Below are 21,280 nucleotides of genomic sequence, written 5' to 3'. Positions count from 1 at the left end.
AGACAGTGTTACCAACAAAGCACCCCCACACCATCACACCTCCTCCTCCATGCTTCATGGTGGGAACCACACATGCGAAGATCATCCAACCACCTACTCTGCGTCTCACAAAGAAACAGTGGTTGGAACCAAAAATTTCAAATTTGGACTCAGACCAAAGAACAGATTTACACCGGTCTAATGTCCATTGCTCATGTTTCTTGGCCCAAGGAAGTCACTTCTTCTTGTTGGTGTCCTTTAGTAGTGGTTTCTATGCAGCAATTTGACCATGAAGGCCTGATTCACACAGTCTCACCTGAACAGTTGATGTTGAGATGTGTCTGTTACTTAAACTCTGTGAAGCATTTATTTGGGCTGCAATCTGAGGTTCAGTTAACTCTAATGAACTTATCCTCTGCAGCAGAGGTAACTCTGGGTCTTCCATTCCTTTGGCAGTCCTCATGAGAGCCAGTTTCATCATAGCGCTTGATTGTTTTTGCGACTGCACTTAAAGAAACCTTCAAAGTTCTTGAAATGTTCCGGATTGACTGACCTTCATGTCTTAAAGTAATGATGAACTTTCGTTTCTCTTTGCTTATTTGATCTGTTTTTGCCATAATATGGACTTGGTCTTTTTTTCAAATAGGGCTATCTTCTGTATACCACCCCTACCTTGTCACAACACAACTTATTGGCTCAAACGCATTAAGAAGGAAAGAAATTCCACAAATGACCTTTTAAGAAGGCACACCCGTTATTTGAAATGCAGGTGACTACCTCATGAAGCTGGTTGAGAGAATGTTAAGAGTGTGCAAAGCTGTCACCAAGGCAAAGGGTGGCTACTTGGAAGAATCTCAAATCTCAAATATATTTTGATATGTTTAACACTTTTTTGGTTACTACATGATTCCATATGTGTTATTTCATAGTTTGGATGTCTTCACTGTTATTCTACAATGTAGAAAATAGTACAAATAAAGAAAAACCCTGGAATAAGTAGGTGTGTCCAAACTTTTTACTGGTACTGTATATTTTGGACAACAACTAAAAAGCTCTTGTTTCTTAGAAGAGAAAAGAGAAGCTTCCCTACTAAACAAATATTAGCTCAGAGGAATTTCAGCCAAGACCTCTGCTCTGCAGCCCATCCAGCCAGAGAGAGAAGGCGTCCTTCGCCCATCCAGCAGAGATAAGAGATGGGGAATAATGACGCCACTGTTGTTTCATGGCCTCCTGAGCTGGACGTTGCTTCACATTTCCACACCAGATAATCCACAGAGAGAGAGCAGGCTGTCATTATGAGGGGCTCCAAATAGGCAATGTGAATTCCAACAGATGGGAGAGAAGAATGGCCGTCATTGTGCTTTATGGCCGGTACTGTACACACCCTCTGAAAGAACTTCATATGTCAGCCTCTATTGCGTTTGAAATATTACAATATAGGTGTTTCAGCATGTTTGCGGAGGGGGTGTTTATTCCAGTTTTGTTCCAGTTTTTTCCTGGATTCTTTGAAGCTGAATTGTAACAGAAACTGATTTTTCTTCTATCCAGTCAGATAAGGGGCTGTGAAAACAGTTTTAATGTCCTGCCAAAGGAATGTGACCCTCACTGAACTGACAGTGTTATTTATTCATGGAAAAACCAGATGAGAGAGGCCTAGTCTGAAGAACTCAAAATCAAAAGCAATGGGCAGAATTCTACACTCTTCGGCTGTCCCCATAGGAATAACCCTTTTTGGTTCCAGGTAGAACTCTTGGGTTCCATGTCGAACCCTCTGTGGAAAGGGTTTTACATGGAACCCAAAAGGGTTCTACCTGGAACCAAAAGGTTTCTACCTGGAACCAAAAAGGGTTCTTTAAAGGGTTCTCCTATTGAGACAGGAGGGGTGTTAAGAATATTCCAGTTTAGGTCACCTAACAGTACAAACTCTGAAGATAAATGGGGGGCAATTCATTCACATATGGTGTCCAGGGCACAGCTGGGGGCTGAGGGGGGTCTATAACAAGTGGCAACAGTGAGAGACTTATTTCTGGAAGGGTGGATTTTTAAAAGTAGAAGCTCAAACTGTTTGGGCACAGACCTGGATACCATGACAGGACTCTGCAGGCTATCTCTGCAGTAGATTGCAACTCCACCCCCTTTGGCAGTTCTATCTTGGCAGAAAATGTTGTAGTTGGTGTCACGGTTTTCTTCCATAGGTGAAGGAGAGGACCTAAATGCAGCGCGGCTAGTGTTCAACATGTTTAATAGATGAATAAACGGTAACACTACTACAAGTAACAAAATAACAAATGTGAAAACCGAGACAGCCCTATCTGGTGCAGACAAAACACAGAGACAGGAAACAATCACCCACAAAATCCCAACACAAAACAAGCCTCCTATATATGATTCTCAATCAGGGACAACGATTGATAGCTGCCTCTGATTGAGAACCATATTAGGCTGGACACAGAAACAGACAAACTAGACACACAACATAGAATTCCCACCCAGCTCACGTCCTGACCAACACTAAACAAGCAAAACACATAAGAACTCTGGTCAAGACGTTACAGTACCCCCCTCCTGAGGTGCGGACTCCGAACGCACCCCTAAAACTCAAGAGGAGGGTCTGGGTGGGCATCTGTCCGCGGTGGCGGCTCCGGCGTAGGACGAGGACACCACTCCACCATTGTCTTTGTCTCCCTCCTTAGCGTCCTTTGAGTGGCGACCCTCGCCCCCGACCCTGGTCTAGGAACCTTCACAAAGGTCCCCCCTAGATAGAGGAGACAGCTCAGGACAGAGAGGTAGCTCAGGACAGAGAGGTAGCTCAGGACAGAGGGGCAGCTCCGGACTAGTGGCAGCTCCGGACTGAGTGGCAGCTCCGGACTGAGTGGCAGCTCCGGACTGAGTGGCAGCTCCGGACTGAGTGGCAGCTCATGACTGAAGGGCAGCTCATGACTGAAGGGCAGCTCATGACTGAAGGGCAGCTCATGACTGAAGGGCAGCTCATGACTGAGTGGCAGCTCATGACTGAGGTTTTGTTTTGTGACACACTTCTATTCGGAGCTCTGTTTTTCGTAAGCTAAAGCTTCCCGAGTATGATTTCCTGTTGAATCTGCAGAATCTGCAGACGTGTTGCTGTGCGTTTTGTTGCTGTGCGTTTTGCTGCCAACTTTACTTTACTTTGCTAGCTGACAACTTTACGTTTTTTGTTTTGTTTTTGTTTTTAATTACCGTTTATATTTTTTGTTTTTCCATCGCAACTTTTTTCCCTCATTCAACTTTTTTACTCCGGACGCTTTATCTGGACATGGTTCGTCAACACCTTCAACAGTAGTAACATTAACATGATGTCTTCTAATTGCAGTCGCTGTACTCATAATATACAGGAGAACGATCGCCTTACGGCGAGAATAGCTGTGCTACAAGCCCAGCTTCAGACGCAATCGTTAGGCAAGGGTAATTTCAGTGTAGGAAAGGAAGAAACAGCGTCTGTGCCACCAGTAAGTACAGATAGTAACGTTAGTATAAATCCCCCCGCACAGGCCCCGCAGCCGGACAACTTTCTCATGGCTTCTGGAGGGAAATGCTGTTGGAATGCTCAACCGGTGTTGCTCATTCAGCCGACAGAAACTTTCAACCGGTTTTCCCCATTATGTAGCGAGTCGGAGTCTGAGTCTGAGTCTTCTCTTGTCTCTACTCCTCCCGTTACGGGGTCTGAGACGCCGAAGGCTCCCACCATTAGATCTGACAAATTGAAAACCCTAGTCATTGGCGACTCCATTACCCGCAGTATTAGACTTAAAACGAATCACCCAGCGATCATACACTGTTTACCAGGGGGCAGGGCTACCGACGTTAAGGCTAATCTAAAGATGGTGCTGGCTAAAGCTAAATCTGGCGAGTGTAGAGAGTATAGAGATATTGTTATCCACGTCGGCACAAACGATGTTAGGATGAAACAGTCAGAGGTCACCAAGTGCAACATAGCTTCAGCGTGTAAATCAGCTAGAAAGATGTGTCGGCATCGAGTAATTGTCTCTGGCCCCCTCCCAGTTAGGGGGAGTGACGAGCTCTACAGCAGAGTCTCAGCACTCAATCGCTGGTTGAAAACTGTTTTCTGCCCCTCCCAAAAGATAGAATTTGTAGATAATTGGCCCTCTTTCTGGGACTCACCCACAAACAGGACCAAGCCTGACCTGCTGAGGAGTGACGGACTCCATCCTAGCTGGATGGGTGCTCTCATCTTATCTACCAACATAGATAGGGCTCTAACTCCTTTAGCCCCACAATGAAATAGGGTGCAGGCCAGGCAGCAGGCTGTTAGCCAACCTGCCAGCTTAGTGGAGTCTGCCAATAGCACAGTCAGTGTAGTCAGCTCAGCCATACCCATTGAGACTGTGTCTGTGCCTCGACCTAGGTTGGGCAAAACTAAACATGGCGGTGTTCGCCTTAGCAATCTTATTAGGATAAAGACCTCCTCCATTCCTGCCATTATTGAAAGAGATCGTGATACCTCACATCTCAAAATAGGGTTACTTAATGTTAGATCCCTCACTTCAAAGGCAGTCATAGTCAATGAACTAATCACTGATCATAATCTTGATGTGATTGGCCTGACTGAAACATGGCTTAAGCCTGATGAATTTACTGTGTTAAATGAGGCCTCACCTCCTGGTTACACTAGTGACCATATCCCCCGTGCATCCCGCAAAGGCGGAGGTGTTGCTAACATTTACGATAGCAAATTTCAATTTTCAAAAAAAAAAATGGAAAAATGGCGTTTTCGTCTTTTGAGCTTCTAGTCATGAAATCTATGCAACCTACTCAATCACTTTTTATAGCTACTATTTACAGGCCTCCTGGGCCATATACAGCGTTCCTCTCTGAGTTTCCTGAATTCCTATCAGACCTTGTAGTCATAGCAGATCATATTCTAATTTTTGGTGATTTTAATATTCACATGGAGAAGTCCACAGACCCACTCCAAAAGTCTTTCGGAGCCATCATCGACTCAGTGGGTTTTGTCCAACATGTCTCTGGACCTACTCACTGCCACAGTCATACTCTGGACCTAGTTTTGTCCCATTGAATAAATGTTGTAGATCTTAATGTTTTTCCACATAATCCTGGACTATCGGACCACCATTTTATTACGTTTGCAATCGCAACAAATAATCTGCTCAGACCCCAACCAAGGAGCATCAAAAGTCGTGCTATAAATTCTCAGACAACACAAAAATTCCTTGATGCCCTTCCAGACTCCTTCTGCCTACCCAAGGACGTCAGAGGACAAAAATCAGTTAACCACTTAACTGAGGAACTCAATTTAACCTTGCGCAATACCCTAGATGCAGTTGCACCCCTAAAAACGAAAAACATTTTATCATAAGAAACTAGCTCCCTGGTATACAGAAAATACCCGAGCTTTGAAGCAAGCTTCCAGGAAATTGGAACGGAAATGGCGCCACACCAAACTGGAAGTCTTCCGACTAGCTTGGAAAGACAGTACCGTGCAGTACCGAAGAGCCCTCACTGCTGCTCGATCATCCTACTTTTCCAACTTAATCGAGGAAAATAAGAACAATCCAAAATTTCTTTTTGATACTGTTGCAAAGCTAACTAAAAAGCAGCATTCCCCAAGAGAGGATGGCTTTCACTTCAGCAGTAATAAATTCATGAACTTCTTTGAGGAAAAGATCATGACCATTAGAAAGCAAATTACGGTCTCCTCTTTGAATCTGCGTATTCCTCCAGGGCTTAGCTGTCCTGGATCTGCACAGCTCTGCGAGGGCCTGGGATCGGGAGAGACACTTAAGTGTTTTAGTACTATATCTCTTGACACAATAATGAAAATAATCATGGCCTCTAAACCTTCAAGCTGCATACTGGATCCTATTCCTACTAAACTGCTGAAGGAACTGCTTCCTGTGCTTGGCCCTCCTATGTTGAACATAATAAACAGCTCTCTATCCACCGGATGTGTACCAAACTCACTAAAAGTGGCAGTGATAAAGCCTCTCTTGAAAAAGCCAAACCTTGACCCGGAAAATATAAAAAACTATCGGCCTATATCGAATCTTCCATTCCTCTCAAAAAATTTTGAAAAAGCTGTTGCGCAGCAACTCACTGCCTTTCTGAAGACAAACAATGTATACGAAATGCTTCAGTCTGGTTTTAGACCCCATCATAGCACTAAGACTGCACTTGTGAAGGTTGTAAATGACCTTTTAATGGCGTCAGACCGTGGCTCTGCATCTGTCCTCGTGCTACTAGACCTTAGTGCTGCCTTTGACACCATCGATCACCACATTCTTTTGGAGAGACTGGAAACCCAAATTGGTCTACACGGACAAGTTCTGGCCTGGTTTAGATCTTACCTGTCGGAAAGATATCAGTTTGTCTCTGTGAATGGTCTGTCCTCTGACAAATCAACTGTACATTTCGGTGTTCCTCAAGGTTCCGTTTTAGGACCACTATTGTTTTCACTATATATTTTACCTCTTGGGGATGTTATTCGAAAACATAATGTTAACTTTTCATAATGTTAACTTTCTGCGGATGCGGATGACACACAGCTGTACATTTCAATGAAACATGGTGAAGCCCCAAAATTGCCCTCGCTAGAAGCCTGTGTTTCAGACATAAGGAAGTGGGTGGCTGAAAACTTTCTACTTTTAAACTCGGACAAAACAGAGATGCTTGTTCTAGGTCCCAAGAAACAAAGAGATCTTCTGTTAAATCTGACAATTCATCTTGATGGTTGTAAAGTCGTCTCAAATAAAACTGTGAAGGACCTCGGCGTTACTCTTGACCCTGATCTCTCTTTTGACGAACATATCAAGACTGTTTCAAGGACAGCTTTTTTCCATCTACGTAACATTGCAAAAATCAGAAATTTTCTGTCCAAAAATGATGCAGAAAAATTAATCCATGCATTTGTTACTTCTAGGTTAGACTACTGCAATGCTCTACTTTCCGGCTACCCTGATAAAGCACTAAATAAACTTCAGTTAGTGCTAAATACGGCTGCTAGAATCCTGACTAGAACCAAGAAATTTGATCATATTACTCCAGTGCTAGCTTCCCTACACTGGCTTCCTGTTAAGGCAAGGGCTGATTTCAAGGTTTTACTGTTAACCTATAAAGCGTTACATGGGCTTGCTCCTAACTATCTTTCCGAGTTGGTCCTGCCGTACATACCAATACGTACGCTACGGTCACAAGACGCAGGCCTCCTAATTGTCCCTAGAATTTCTAAGCAAACAGCGGGAGGCAGGGCTTTCTCCTATAGATCTCCATTTTTATGGAACAGTCTGCCTACCCATGTGAGAGACGCAGACTCGGTCTCAACCTTTAAGTCTTTACTGAAGACTTATCTCTTCAGTAGGTCATATGATTGAGTGTAGTCTGACCCAGGAGTGTGAAGGTGAACGGAAAGGCTCTGGAGAAACGAACCGCCCTTGCTGTCTCTGCCAGGCCGGTTCCCCTCTCTCCACTGGGATTCTCTGCCTCTAACCCTGTTACAGGGGCTGAGTCACTGGCTTGCTGGTGCTCTTTCATGCCGTCCCTAGGAGGGGTGTGTCACTTGAGTGGGTTGAGTTACTGATGTGATCTTCCTGTCTGGGTTGGCGCCCCCCCTTGGTTTGTGCTGTGGTGGAGACCTTTGTGGGCTATACTCGGCCTTGTCTCAGGATTGTAAGTTGGTGGTTGAGGATATCCCTCTAGTGGTGCGGGGGCTGTGCTTTGGCAAAGTGGGTGGGGTTATATCCTTCCTGTTTGGCCCTGTCCGGGGGTTTCTTCGGATGGGGCCACCGTGTCTCCTGACCGCTCCTGTCTCAGCCTCCAGTATTTATGCTGCAGTAGTTTATGTGTCGGGGGGCTAGGGTCAGTTGGTTATACCTGGAGTACTTCTCCTGATTTATCCAGTGTCCTGTGTGAATTTAAGTATGCTCTCTCTAATTCTCTCGTTCTCTCTTTCTCTCTGAGAACCTGAGCCCTAGGACCATACGTCAGGACTACCGGGCATGCTGACACCTTGCTGTCCCCAGTCCGCCTGGCCTTGCTGCTATTCCAGTTTCAACTGTTCTGCCTGCGGTTACGAAACCCCTACCTGTTCCAGACCTGCTGTTTTCAACTCTTAATGATCGGCTATGAAAAGCCAACTGAGATTTATTCCTGATTATTATTTGACCATGCTTGTCATTTATGAACATTTTGAAAATCTTGGCTCTCTAATTTTCTCCTTCTCTCTTTCTTTCTCTCGGAGGACCTGAGCCCTAGGACCATACGTCGGGACTACCGGCCGTGGTGACTCCTTGCTGTCCCCAGTCCGCCTGGCCTTGCTGCTATTCCAGTTTCAGCTGTTCTGCCTGCGGTTATGGAACCGCCACCTGTCCCAGACCTGTTGTTTTTCAACTCTTAATGATCAGCTATGAAAAGCCAAATGAAAATTATTCATGATTATTATTTGACCATGCTTGTCACTTATGAACATTTTTGAACATCTTGGCATAGTTCTGTTGTAATCTCCACCCGGCACAGCCAGAAGAGGACTGGCCACCCCTCATAGCCTGGTTCCTCTCTAGGTTTCTTCCTAGGTTTTGGCCTTTCTAGGGAGTTTTTCCTAGACACCGTGCTTCTACACCTGCATTACTAGCTGTTTGGGGTTTTAGGCTGGGTTTCTGTACAGCACTTCGAGATATTAGCTGATGTACGAAGGGCTATATAAAATAAAATTGATTGATTGATGACTGAGTGGCAGCTCATGACTGAAGGGCAGCTCATGACTGAAGGGCAGCTCATGACTGAAGGGAAGCTCATGACTGGAAGGCAGCTCATGACTGGAGGGCAGCTCATGACTGGAAGACAGATCATGACTGGAGGGCAGCTCATGACTGGAGGGCAGCTCATGACTGGAGGGCAGCTCATGACTGAAGGGCAGCTCATGACTGAAGGGCAGCTCATGACTGGAAGGCAGCTCATGACTGGAGGGCAGCTCATGACTGGAGGGCAGCTCATGACTGGAGGGCAGCTCATGACTGGAAGGCAGCTCATGACTGGAAGGCAGCTCATGACTGGCGGGCAGCTCATGACTGGCGGGCAGCTCATGACTGGAAGGCAGCTCATGACTGGAAGGCAGCTCATGACTGGAGGGCAGCTCATGACTGGAAGGCAGCTCATGACTGGAAGGCAGCTCATGACTGGAGGGCAGCTCATGACTGGCTGGCGGCTCTGGCAGCTCCTGACTGACGGACGGCTCTAGCGGCTCCTGACTGACGGACGGCTCTAACGGCTCGGGACAGACGGGCGGCTCTAATGGCTCGGGACAGACGGATGGCTCAGACGGCGCTGGGCAGACGGATGGCTCAGACGGCACTGGGCAGACGGATGGCTCAGACGGCACTGGGCAGACGGATGGTTCAGACGGCACTGGGCAGACGAATAGCTCAGACAGCGCTGGGCAGGCAGCTCAAACGGCGCTGGGCAGACGAGCCGTGCAGGCGCGTTGAGCAGACGGCCGACTCTGACCTGCTGAGGCGCACAGTAGGCCTGGTGCGTGGTACCGGAACTGGAGGTACTGGGTTGGAGACACGCACGATAGGGAGAGTGCGTGGAGAAGGAACAGTGCGTACAGGGCTCTGGAGACGCACAGGAGGCTTGGTGCGTGGTGCCGGAACTGGAGGTACTGGGCTGGAGACACGCACCACAGGGAGAGTGCGTGGAGGAGGAACAGGGCTCTGGAGACGCACTGGAAGCCTGGTGCGTGGTGTAGGCACTGTTGGTACTGAGCTGGGGCGGGAAGGTGGCGCCGGATATACCGGACCGTGCAGGCGTACTGGCTCCCTTGAGCACCAAGCCTGCCCAACCTTACCTGGTTGAATGCTCCCCGTAGCCCGTCCAGTGCGGGGAGGTGGAATAACCCGCACTGGGCCGTGTTGGCGAACCGGGGACACCATTCGTAAGGCTGGTGCCATGTACACCGGCCCGAGGAGACGTACTGGAGGCCAGATATGTTGAGCCGGCTTCATGGCACTTGGCTCAATGCTCACTCTAGCTCGGCTAGTGCGGGGAGGTGGAATAACCCACACCGGGCTAAGCACACGTACAGGAGACTCCGTGCGCTCTTCCGCACAACACGGTGTCTGCCCGTACTCTCGCTCTCCACGGTAAGCCCGGGAAGTTGGCGCAGGTCTCCTACCTGACTTCGCCACACTCCCCTTTAGCCCCCCCCCCCCCCCACTCTCGGGTGAGTCTCTCGGGCTTCCAGCCGCTCTGCCTTGCTAGCGCCTCATAATGCCGCCTCTCCGCTTTTGCTGCCTCCAGCTCCGCTTTGGGGCGGCGACACTCCTCTGGCTCTGCCCAGGGTCCTTTTCCGTCCAGAATTTCCTCCCATGTCCATTCCTCCTGGTACCGCTGCTGCTGTCGCTGCTGCCCGTTTCCACGCTGCTTGGTCCGAGTTTGGTGGGTGATTCTGTCACGGTTTTCTTCCATAAGTGAAGGAGAGGACCTAAATGCAGCGCGGCTAGTGTTCAACATGTTTAATAGACAAATAAACGGTGACACTACTACAAGTAACAAAATAACAAATGTGAAAACCGAGACAGCCCTATCTGGTGCAGACAAAACACAGAGACAGGAAACAATCACCCACAAAATCCCAACACAAAACAAGCCTCCTATATATGATTCTCAATCAGGGACAACGATTGACAGCTGCCTCTGATTGAGAACCATATTAGGCTGGACACAGAAACAGACAAACTAGACACACAACATAGAATTCCCACCCAGCTCACGTCCTGACCAACACTAAACAAGCAAAACACATAAGAACTCTGGTCAGGACGTTACAGTTGGGATGGAAATGTCAGAATTTTTGGTGGCCTTCCTAAGCCAGGATTCAGACACGGCTAGGACATCAGGGTTGCCGGAGTGTGCTAAAGCAGTGAATAAAACAAACTTAGGGAGGAGGCTTCTGATGTTAAAACTTCTTAGGGATAGCCCCCTTTTTTTACATTTTCACCTAAAATGACATACCCAAATCTAACTGCCTGTAGCTCAGGCCCTAAAGCAAGGATATGCATATTCTTGGTACCATTTGAAAGGAAACACTTTGAAGTTTGTGGAAATGTGAATTGAATGTAGGAGAATATAACACAATAGATCTGGTAGATGAAAATAAAAAGAAAAAAACAACATTTTTTTTGTTTTTTTCTACCGCTATCTTTGAAATGCTACAGAAAGGTCCCACATCTAGCCACCACTCTGGTTGTAATTCCTCGGGTGTCCACAAGATGGCAGCAGTGTATGTGCAAAGTTGTAGAGGGATAACTTGAAGTATGAGCAAATTACATGATATTTAGTGTGAAGTCACCCAGGTACATTTGGGCAAATCGTGAAGGAGACATTTACATTCACATTACATTTTACTGCAAGAATATCGTCAAATCTGTATACTTGGAGTTAGCTTTTCCAGTATTAGTAGCCATATTATAAGTTCAACATTTGCAAAACACCCAGTGTTCATAACTTCATAACTCTCCATATTCTTATAATTTTTGTCCAAAATGAAAAGGCTGCTGTCGCACAAGGTTAGCAGCTACATTTTGCGGCATATACGGGGCTCATTGGCCAGCTCATTGGCTATCTAGCAAGCTTTGTTTGACCCCGATTGGTGCTTATTTAACAAAGTTACAGTCGATCAAGTGAAGACCGCCCGCGTCATCGGTGTACCATGAAGGCGTCGCTCTCTGACCAAATTTGGTGTCCTATAGGATATACTACACCCCTAATGATATAGTGAAGTCTGGTTACGTTCTAGGATCCCTGAGGAATAAATACGAACGGGATTTGACTGGTTGAAACAATGTTAGGGTTAGATTTTCACAGATTCCTTTGTAAATTGAACGAGTGGAAATACAAAATCGATCGTGCATGCTATATGGACCTTTTTAGGATATGAAAAAGGATTATCTAACAAAAATAAACTTCATGTTATCTCTGGGACCCTTTGGATGATAAATCAGAGCAAGATTTCAGAATGTAAGTACACATTTCACCTTCAGAGGTGAATGTATCAAACCTATCGCGGTGAAAAACATGTTTTGTTGTTAGGAGCTCTCCTCAAACAATAGCATGGTATTTTTTTCTCAGTAATAGCTACTGTAAATTGGACAGTGCAGTTATATGAACAAGAATTTAAGCTCTCAGCCAATATAAGACACTTATATGTACCGACATTTGTTGTTTCTCTAAAATATTTGATCGTGACACAAGGCGCTGCATGATTTACAACTGTCCTCGTTGACGGGACGCCTATCCCTAAATAACATGCATGAAACCAAGGCTTTTACGGTTACAGAAGTCAACAAATGATAGTGCCTGGGGGAATAGAAGTCACCAGAGGAACAGAGTAGGATAAGGGTATGGCTAAAGGCTATAAGAACTGGTCGTCTAGTGCGTTGGGGACAGAGAATAAAAAGGAGCAGATTTCTGGACGTGACATTAGTTAATGTTGTAAATGACTACTGAAGCTGGAAACGGCTGATTTTTAATGGAATATCTGCATAGGCGTACAGAGGCCCATTATCAGCAACCATCACTCCTGTGTTCCAATGGCACGTTGTGTTAGCTAATCCAAGTTTATCATTTTAAAAGGCAAATTGATCATTAGAAAACCCTTTTGCAATTATGTTAGCACAGCTGAAAACTGTTGTGCTAATTAAGCAATTAAACTGTCCTTTAGACCAGTTGAGGATCTGGAGCATCAGCATTTGTGGGTTCAATTACAGGCTCAAAATGGCCAGTCTCAATGTCAACAGTGAAGAGGCGACTCCGGGATGCTGGCCTTCTAGACAGAGTTCCTCTGTCCAGTGTTCTTTTGCACGTTTTTAATCTTTTCTTTTTATTGGCCAGTCTGAGATATGGCTTTTTCTTTGCAACTCTGCCTAGAAGGCCAGCATCCCGGAGTTGCCTCTTCACTGTTGACGTTGAGACTGGTGTTTTGCGGGTACTAGTTAATGAAGCTGCCAGTTGAGGACTTGTGAGGCATCTGTTTCTCAAACTAGACACTATAATGTACTTGTCTTGTTGCTCAGTTGTGCACCGGGGCCTCCCACTCCTCTTTCCATTCTGGTTAGAGCCAGTTTGCGCTGTTCTGTGAAGGGGGTAGTATACAGCATTGTACCGGATCTTCAGTTTCTTGGCAATTTCACGGATGGAATATCCTTAATTTCTCAGAACAAGAATAGACTGACAAGTTTCAGAACAAAGTGCTTTGTTTCTGGCCATTTTGAGCCTGTAATCTAACCCACAAATGCTGATGCTCCAGATACTCAACTAGTCTAAAGAAGGACAGTTGAATTGCTTCTTCAGCTATGCTAACATAATTGCAAAAGGGTTTTCTGATCAATTTGCCTTTTAAAATTATAAACTTGGATTAGCTAACACAACGTGCCATTGGAACACAAGAGTGATGGTTGCTGATAATGGGCCTATGTACGACTATGTAGATATTCCATTAAATATCAGCCTTTTCCAGCTGCAATAGTCATTTACAACATTAACTATTGTCACGCCCTGGCCTTAGTATTCTTTGTTTCATTTATTATTTTAGTTAGGTCAGGGTGTGACATGGGGAAGGTATGTGTTTTTTGTATTGTCTAGGGTGGTTGTATGGTTTAGGGGGTTAAGTAGAGTAGATGGGTTAGTGTTCAGTGTTGGTGTCTAGGAAAGTCTATGGTTGCCTGAATTGGTTCTCAATCAGAGACAGCTGGTTATTGTTGTCTCTGATTGGGAGCCATATTTAAGGCAGCCATAGGCTTTAGCTGTTTGTGGGTAATTGTCTATGTTGAACGTTTGTTGCTTGTTTGTGCACTTCCGTTACTTAGCTTCACGGTTGTTTTGTTAGTTTGTGTATTAGTGTTCATTTTGTGTTTCTCTCTTCTCAATAAAATATGTATTTTCCACACGCTGCGCCTTGGTACACTGTCTATCCAGAAGACGATCGTGACAACTATGTCTACACTGTATTGCTGATCAATTTTATGTTATTTTAATGGACCAAAAATGTGAAGTTCTTTCAAAAACAAGGACATTTCTAAATGACCCCAAACTTTTGAACGGTAGTGTAGGTCGTAGTGACGTCATCTGCTTACTGCTTCATTCACTCAAAGTACTGTACTGATGAATACTGAATTGGCATTATTGACTGAACCCCTGACAACAAGGGAAGAGTTATGTCAATTTCAGCTGCTTTCAACATGGCTGCTAAGTCAATAGATAAAGCGAAGCTAGAGAGGGGGGGGGGGGGGGGGGCACTTTGAACATCCTTCTCTCCTCCTTTCCCACTGTGCGTCCTTACAGGCTAATCATCTGTTTATGTTCTATCTGTAAAGGCCTCTGAAGTTAATGGGCTGGGATAATTATTAATGTAATGTGCAATATGTCCTGGCCGCTCCGGAGCGCTACTCTCCTTAGCGCTGGTTGGCTCGTTAAGTCGGCCTAGCTTTAGCACAGACTGATACCACATTGCAGACTGGAGTGCACAGCTGGCCGTGGCAGAGTGGCACGGCCCCCATACGACTGGCACAGATGTGTTGTGTCATCAGCAGGGCCCTGAGTATTTCCAGAACACATAACTAGACCAGGAAAAACTCTGGGCCCTAATTAACTAGGGCCCAACGTTGTTCTCCTCTGTGCTGCTCTCTGTTCAACCCTGACCTAGCTGTCGTCTTTCATCAGTAGTAATGCTGTAAACATGCACAGCCTCTTGAAGGGAAACACCATCAGATTACACCATTAGTCACGCTGCTATCAGCTGAACTGTGATGGCAAAGGGGTGGGGCAGGTTACAGAAAACAGTGTACAGGGTACAAAGAACAGCATGGACCTATCTCTCTGCTTTCTGTCACTATCTCAGTCTCTGTGGAGGAGCGACCGAAACCATACTCCCCTAACCTCAATGTGATTCCAAACAGCACACTGAGTGCTGTCAAACACTTAGATTACAAACTAGCTGATGTAACTTTGCCAGACCACAGCTTCTCAACACAAACAGAGCAAAATGGCAAACCACCTCTGGCAAACAACATGTCTGCCTTTATTATGGCGTAGGCTACCCATGTGTACTAAGTAGGTACCGTGTAATTAAAAAGAGTTCCGTGATTGTTTAGTGATTGTTTATTGGCTAAACATTTGTATAGGACGACCAATACAATTTTACAGTAAGATGTCATCATGTGTCGTGTACATTATATATGAAATATGGCATCTGAAAACAGACAACAGCATGCGGTTCTGTGTAATTCTGTCGTCAGCTAGGCTTGTGCATGCTGAAGAGAGTTCTACTGTAGATGAAAAGGGACACGCACCTCCTAACTTTGTGCAGAGTACTGTGAAAATCAGACACAGCTGTGTATGTGTGTGTGGTGTACACACCCCTGTGTGAATCAATTGCATAACCAACAGCCCAGACAACATAGCAGCAGTAAATCTCAGTGGTTCCACCTTTCTCCATCTCTGTATTGTTTAGACAGTCCATGGAATGTTTCTTAAACTGGATTAAAGCTGGTTCCTAGTTCACAAACATTCCCACCTGACTTGTGTGTTTTTGAGGGATAGAGAGGGCTGTGAATAAGAAAGAGAGTGAGGCAGAGCGCACTGACTACAGGTTGAGGAAGCAATGGTTAAGGGAGGGGAGAGAGGGAAAAGATAAGATCCAGGATCCATAGGGTGGTGAAGATGAAGACGTGTGAGGCTGACTGGGTGTGTGAGGCTGACTGGCTGTGTGAGGCTGACTGGCTGTGTGAGGCTGACTGGGTGTGTGAGGCTGACTGGGTGTGTGAGGCTGACTGGCTGTGTGGCTGACTGGGTGTGTGAGGCTGACTGGGTGTGTGAGGCTGACTGGGTGTGTGGCTGACTGGGTGTGTGAGGCTGACTGGCTGTGTGGCTGACTGGGTGTGTGAGGCTGCCTGGGTGTGTGAGGCTGACTGGGTGTGTGAGGCTGACTGGGTGTGTGAGGCTGACTGGGTGTGTGAGGCTGACTGGGTGTGTGAGGCTGACTGGCTGTGTGGCTGACTGGGTGTGTGAGGCTGACTGGGTGTGTGAGGCTTACTGGGTGTGTGAGGCTGACTGGGTGTGTGAGGCTGACTGGCTGTGTGGCTGACTGGGTGTGTGAGGCTGACTGGGTGTGTGAGGCTGACTGGGTGTGTGAGGCTGACTGGTTGTGTGAGGCTGACTGGCTGTGTGGCTGACTGGGTGTGTGAGGCTGACTGGCTGTGTGGCTGACTGGGTGTGTGAGGCTGACTGGGTGTGTGAGGCTGACTGGCTGTGTGGCTGACTGGGTGTGTGAGGCTGACTGGGTGTGTGAGGCTGACTGGGTGTGTGAGGCTGACTGGTTGTGTGAGGCTGACTGGCTGTGTGGCTGACTGGGTGTGTGAGGCTGACTGGGTGTTTGAGGCTGACTGGGTGTGTGAGGCTGACTGGGTGTGTGAGGCTGACTGGGTGTGTGAGGCTGACTGGCTGTGTGGCTGACTGGGTGTGTGAGGCTGCCTGGGTGTGTGAGGCTGACTGGGTGTGTGAGGCTGACTGGCTTTGTGGCTGACTGGGTGTGTGAGGCTGACTGGGTGTGTGAGGCTGACTGGGTGTGTGGGGGTGACTGGGTGTGTGAGGGTGACTGGCTGTGTGGCTGACTGGGTTTTGAGACTCACTGTGTCTGAGGTTGGTTTCTTGATCTCATTCTGTCCATTGTCTCCTGTATGAAGAGTTAGTCTGAGTCGCTGGATCCTCCTCTGGGAGAATCAAAAACAGACAGAAACACACACGGACATAAAAAGAAAATGTCAATGTCACTCAGTTCAAGCTCATGCACCAGTAATCAATGTCATAGTTGGATGAAAACTAAAATGTGTTGGTTCCCCAGTGTCACTCTTTATGACATAAAAATGGATTGGTTCATATGTAATGTGATCTATCATGTGAGACACAACATTTGTGTTGTAATGAGCCTGACTGTTGTGTTACAATAAGCAGTGGAATGTTTCTGATGGGGTCCAAATACAACAGGTCACCATCACTATTTCTAATTATAGACTGTGACACCACAAACAAAAATTATGCAAATGTAACTGCAATGAGGTAACAGCATCAAAATGCCTTATACCACTTCAAGCTAGCACAGTCTTGTTTACAAGTACAACACATCCCTTTAGAACCAAGGTGCCCTAGGAGCTGATTAACATACTGTAAGTCATACATACTGTAAGTCAATGGGAACAATTAACTTTCTTAAAAGGTGTTAATTGCTAAAGCAATCTCTTGGTTGAGAGTGAAACATGACGCTGTAATCATCATAAGGATTAATCCAACTCCATGTTGGCTTTTATGTTACCTATAAATCCTTTGGTGTCACTTCATTAGCTGTGAGAATGGCTTTTATTGGCAGTTTAAAGACTCGGTCTGCTAGGCGCTCTTGGCGGATCAAATAAACATGACAGCCCTGCCTCCCAGATACTCGGTACTCATTACAAGCTCAAACAGATACACATATCCCTGAGTCACATGCAAAATTCCAACATACCGGCAACACTCAAAAAGTGAGAATGATTAGTTGTGATGTAGACATGCTACGAAAACTAGCCTTGAGCAGCCAGACGTGAGGAAAACAGATTGAGAGAGAGAAAAATGAACGGGGAGTGGGGGGAGTGGAGACAAAAGCTAACAAACTCCAGATAGTCTACAAACACACTGACTTACACAAACAAACCCGCCATGCTACTCATCTGACAGGCGAATGAGTGATGATGGGTTCTATCCTGCGACAGAGTGGCCCCCTGGGGCTCCTTACCTCACTGGGCTGCTCTGGATTGTCCTCGGTGGTGGTGACCGATCCTGGTGAGCTGTAGCGTAGCATGTCTCCCCTGGCCTCTGTCCAATCCCCTGCTCTCTCTTTTCCTCTCTCCCTCCCTCTCTTCCTCTCACTCTCTTTCCAGACTACTGTACAAACTCACACAGCCCCCAGCTCCAGCCACTGGGAGAGAGACTAGAGAGTGAATGAACAAGACGGGAGGGGAAAGAAAGTTCCAATCTGACAAGCTTCTCTCTTCAGTGTTATGTAGAATTCATTTTCCAGTTGATAAACAAGGCCTGGTATTCCTGTTGAGTGCCAGTCAGTCAGTTAGGGGCTAGACTACAGCCCTGCTCCACACAGTCCCTACTGCTCTACTACTGTATAGAACTATGACACTGTCCCAGCCAAGACTGTAGACAGCACCTGACTCCACCTGGCTGACTGCCTCTCTCTCTCTTTCCCCGAGCCTCCCATCAGACCTGTCGGGCCACATTTCACCCACTCTCTTGCTTTGCGCCTCCCACCTGGGTTGGGCTGTCACAGGGTGGGCCCTCACAATCATGGACAGGAAGAGCTCTATGGCACATTGGGGACGGGCCATCCATCAACAGAAGCCTCGTTTACACCTTGCCCCAACCTGTGGGTTTCGTGATCTGATCAATATGATCAAATCACTTTCTGATCAAGGTTTTTCGGGTCTACACATGGTTTTAAAATGTGGCTCTTATCCGTCCACTGTGTCCACATTGTGACCAGATTTCCTGGGGTCTCCCTGTATGCAAATCACTCACAGTACTGTCATATATTTAATTTCAGAATATGCCATTCTGTCCTTCTGAAGAAAAAAAATGGCGTTTCAAAATGTTGTTGAAGACCTGCCCTTAACAAATGAATAATTAATGATCTTTATGATGGTGTTTTTTTAATGGATTTTACCACTTGAATTGTGGTGTTTTAGTGGTTTTTCGTTTGTACTTATTGTATGCAGTTACATGAAATTGTTTTATTTGAAATACATTTTCTTTCATATTCTATTGTTACCTAAGACCTTCATAAACACAACCAACGATTATTTTTGCAATAGCATATACGAAATGTATTTATTAGACTGTTAGAATGTTCATGTCCAAAAGACTCATCACTTGCTCGAAGGGGGTCCCTCAAGGCCAGGCTTTTCTAGTGGTAAATGGTTTGACCATCCAGATCTGTTTACACTTGATTGATATCCAGATACAATGGGTCCCTCACTACCTCCAAAGGTGGCCAGAAAGATCAGATCGCAATCAGATCACAATGCGTCCTTTAATCGTCTATACCTATCTTTAAAAATGTGTGCACAATCAGAATGTGGACAAGATCAGGACAAAGGATGCATGTTAGCACCAGGTGTAAACTGGGCTAGAGTGACACATTATATCCTCTCATGGCAGGTCATTATTTTAGCCAGGCTAGGCAGGACTGCTTCTGGTACTGTAGCAGTATTGAGTGTGTGCAGTGTAGACATTGAATGGTTTGTGGGAAATCATGTGTGAGTTGAATTACAGTAAGGTTGTATGGACAGGTATATGTTTGCTTATATTCAGGTTTCGATAGTGTTTTAAGGCTTGGGGTGAAATGTGTTGATGATATGGTAGGCTGCTCATTTAAAATGTAATAGTTGATATTTGATCATTATAGGAGGGGGTTTTGACAAAGAGGGGTTGCTGATCCTTCCAGAGTTTGCATTGAATGTGAAAATATAGATAAATATACTACTGTACCTTCCTTGAGAAAAATGCATAAAGTAGTTGACACATTTCTCCATGTCAAAATGGGGGATGACATTCCTGGCATTAGTATGGTCACAACTCTATGTCCTCCCTCAGCAGAAACAGACACATAGAAACTAAACTAATGTTCAGGGTATTTTCTTTGGTCTCATAGTAAAACCAATTGCGTAACAGGCCATGTTGTCTATAGGCAATTAGTGGAGGCATAGAAAGTTCAACTGAAATATATCATATGTTTCGACAAAGATGCGCCAATATGTAAAGTAAGTACATTCTCTGAATAATATGAGTGTTATTTCCACGCTTTTAGGTTAACCATTAACCACCATGGTTTTGTTTACTTCTGAATCAGTCAGCCAGCCCCCTAGTATGGCCACCCTTTCATGCTATACCGATCACTTCTTAAAGTAACACGGTCATGTATCAAACTCAGATGCCATATTTCACTATCCCATGAGTACTATATGTTAGGTAAAGTGTGTTGATTGTGATCTTGTGTCTTGCTTCTGGGAGGCACTTGATTCAACAGTGTTACTCTTGTTTCCACCTGGCTGGTCTTTCAAGAATGACCAGATTCATACTGGAGCCGATCTGATAGTCGAGCTCAGACCTCAGAAAGCCTCCAGGGAGAAACATTTCAAGCCCAGAATATTTAATTCACTCATGACCTGGCATCCTCAGCATATCAAACTACATACAATGACAACCACACGGCCCTAAAGCTCCCAGACAACTCAGACACGGATGACAAGTTCATGTCCTTTCAATAACAAAGCAACATACAAAACATGTATTTATTCTACTGACTTGTTAATTCATTGTTTGATGTCGGAAGGCTGGCTGTAGGTTGCCTGTTCCTTTCTGATGCTTTCTGTTTGTTTTGTAAGAGAGAGGCTCAGTGAATTGGGATCTCCAATCAATCATTGGCTGCATTAGACCCTCAGACGACCGTCACTACACTTCTATGAGGATACTGACTGACGTGGTGAAGTGGCTGTTGTTGTTGTAACCAACAACAAAAGCTGTTGTCTGTCCTGCCTCACTACAGCCGTGGAATTTCATAGACTTTTGTTTTGGCAACTACCTCACGGAAGAGCCAATCTTCACCCACTGACAGACAGTCTTATATCACAGATTGTCTGTCCCAATTTTACAATGATTCTGTCTGTTGTTGGAGTTCTCTGGAGTGAGTGCACAGCAAACAGGTTGTTTGACATTCGTAATGTTATCTGATCCCACTGGGCACACACTGGTTGAATCAATGCTGTTTCCACCTCATTTCAATTAAATGATGTTGAACCAACTTGGAATATATGTTGAATTGATGTCTGAGCCCAGTGGGATGTTACTGTAAACCTTGAGGCATGATCTTGTGTTGGAAGCATTTTTATTTTTTTGAAGGGCTTAAAGTGTCCTTCATATTGTTGAAAATATGTCTGAAACAAACAGTCATTGTAGGGTTCAGAGTGACTCAGTGATGATGAGGTGTAAATTAAAAGGACTGAAGACGAGGAAGTTTTTACTATATTTCAGGTTCATCATATAGGGTAACACTGACTAACACAGCTAAAGAGAGATAGGGGAATCTGACTCCTGAAGAACTGAGGCATCTTTAAGATTTAGTCATCTTTGTAGTGAATGGTGGTTTTGGGGTGTGAATGGGGGCCAGTGGTGGTGGAAGGCAGCCACCCTCTCTCTC

The 21,280-nt window shown here is 45.6% G+C and overlaps 1 protein-coding gene across 1 annotated transcript in view; it reads right to left on the bottom strand.

Annotated features, from left to right (window-relative positions):
• LOC129834131 (early endosome antigen 1-like) overlaps positions 1–18,325 on the bottom strand; it is a 35,931-nt gene extending 17,606 nt beyond the window's left edge. Inside the window, 2 exon segments of the mRNA XM_055898875.1 lie at positions 16,674–16,754; positions 17,810–18,325. Of these exon segments, the coding sequence (XP_055754850.1) occupies positions 16,674–16,754; positions 17,810–17,875 (147 nt within the window). The 5' untranslated portion in view covers positions 17,876–18,325.
• Between the last annotated feature and the right edge of the window lie 2,955 nt (positions 18,326–21,280).

This window comes from Salvelinus fontinalis, chromosome 35 (assembly GCF_029448725.1).
Source record: "Salvelinus fontinalis isolate EN_2023a chromosome 35, ASM2944872v1, whole genome shotgun sequence".
NCBI classification, from domain to species: Eukaryota; Metazoa; Chordata; class Actinopteri; order Salmoniformes; family Salmonidae; genus Salvelinus; species Salvelinus fontinalis.
Note: the sequence above shows the minus strand (reverse complement) of the source record. Positions and strands in the feature narration are given on the sequence as shown.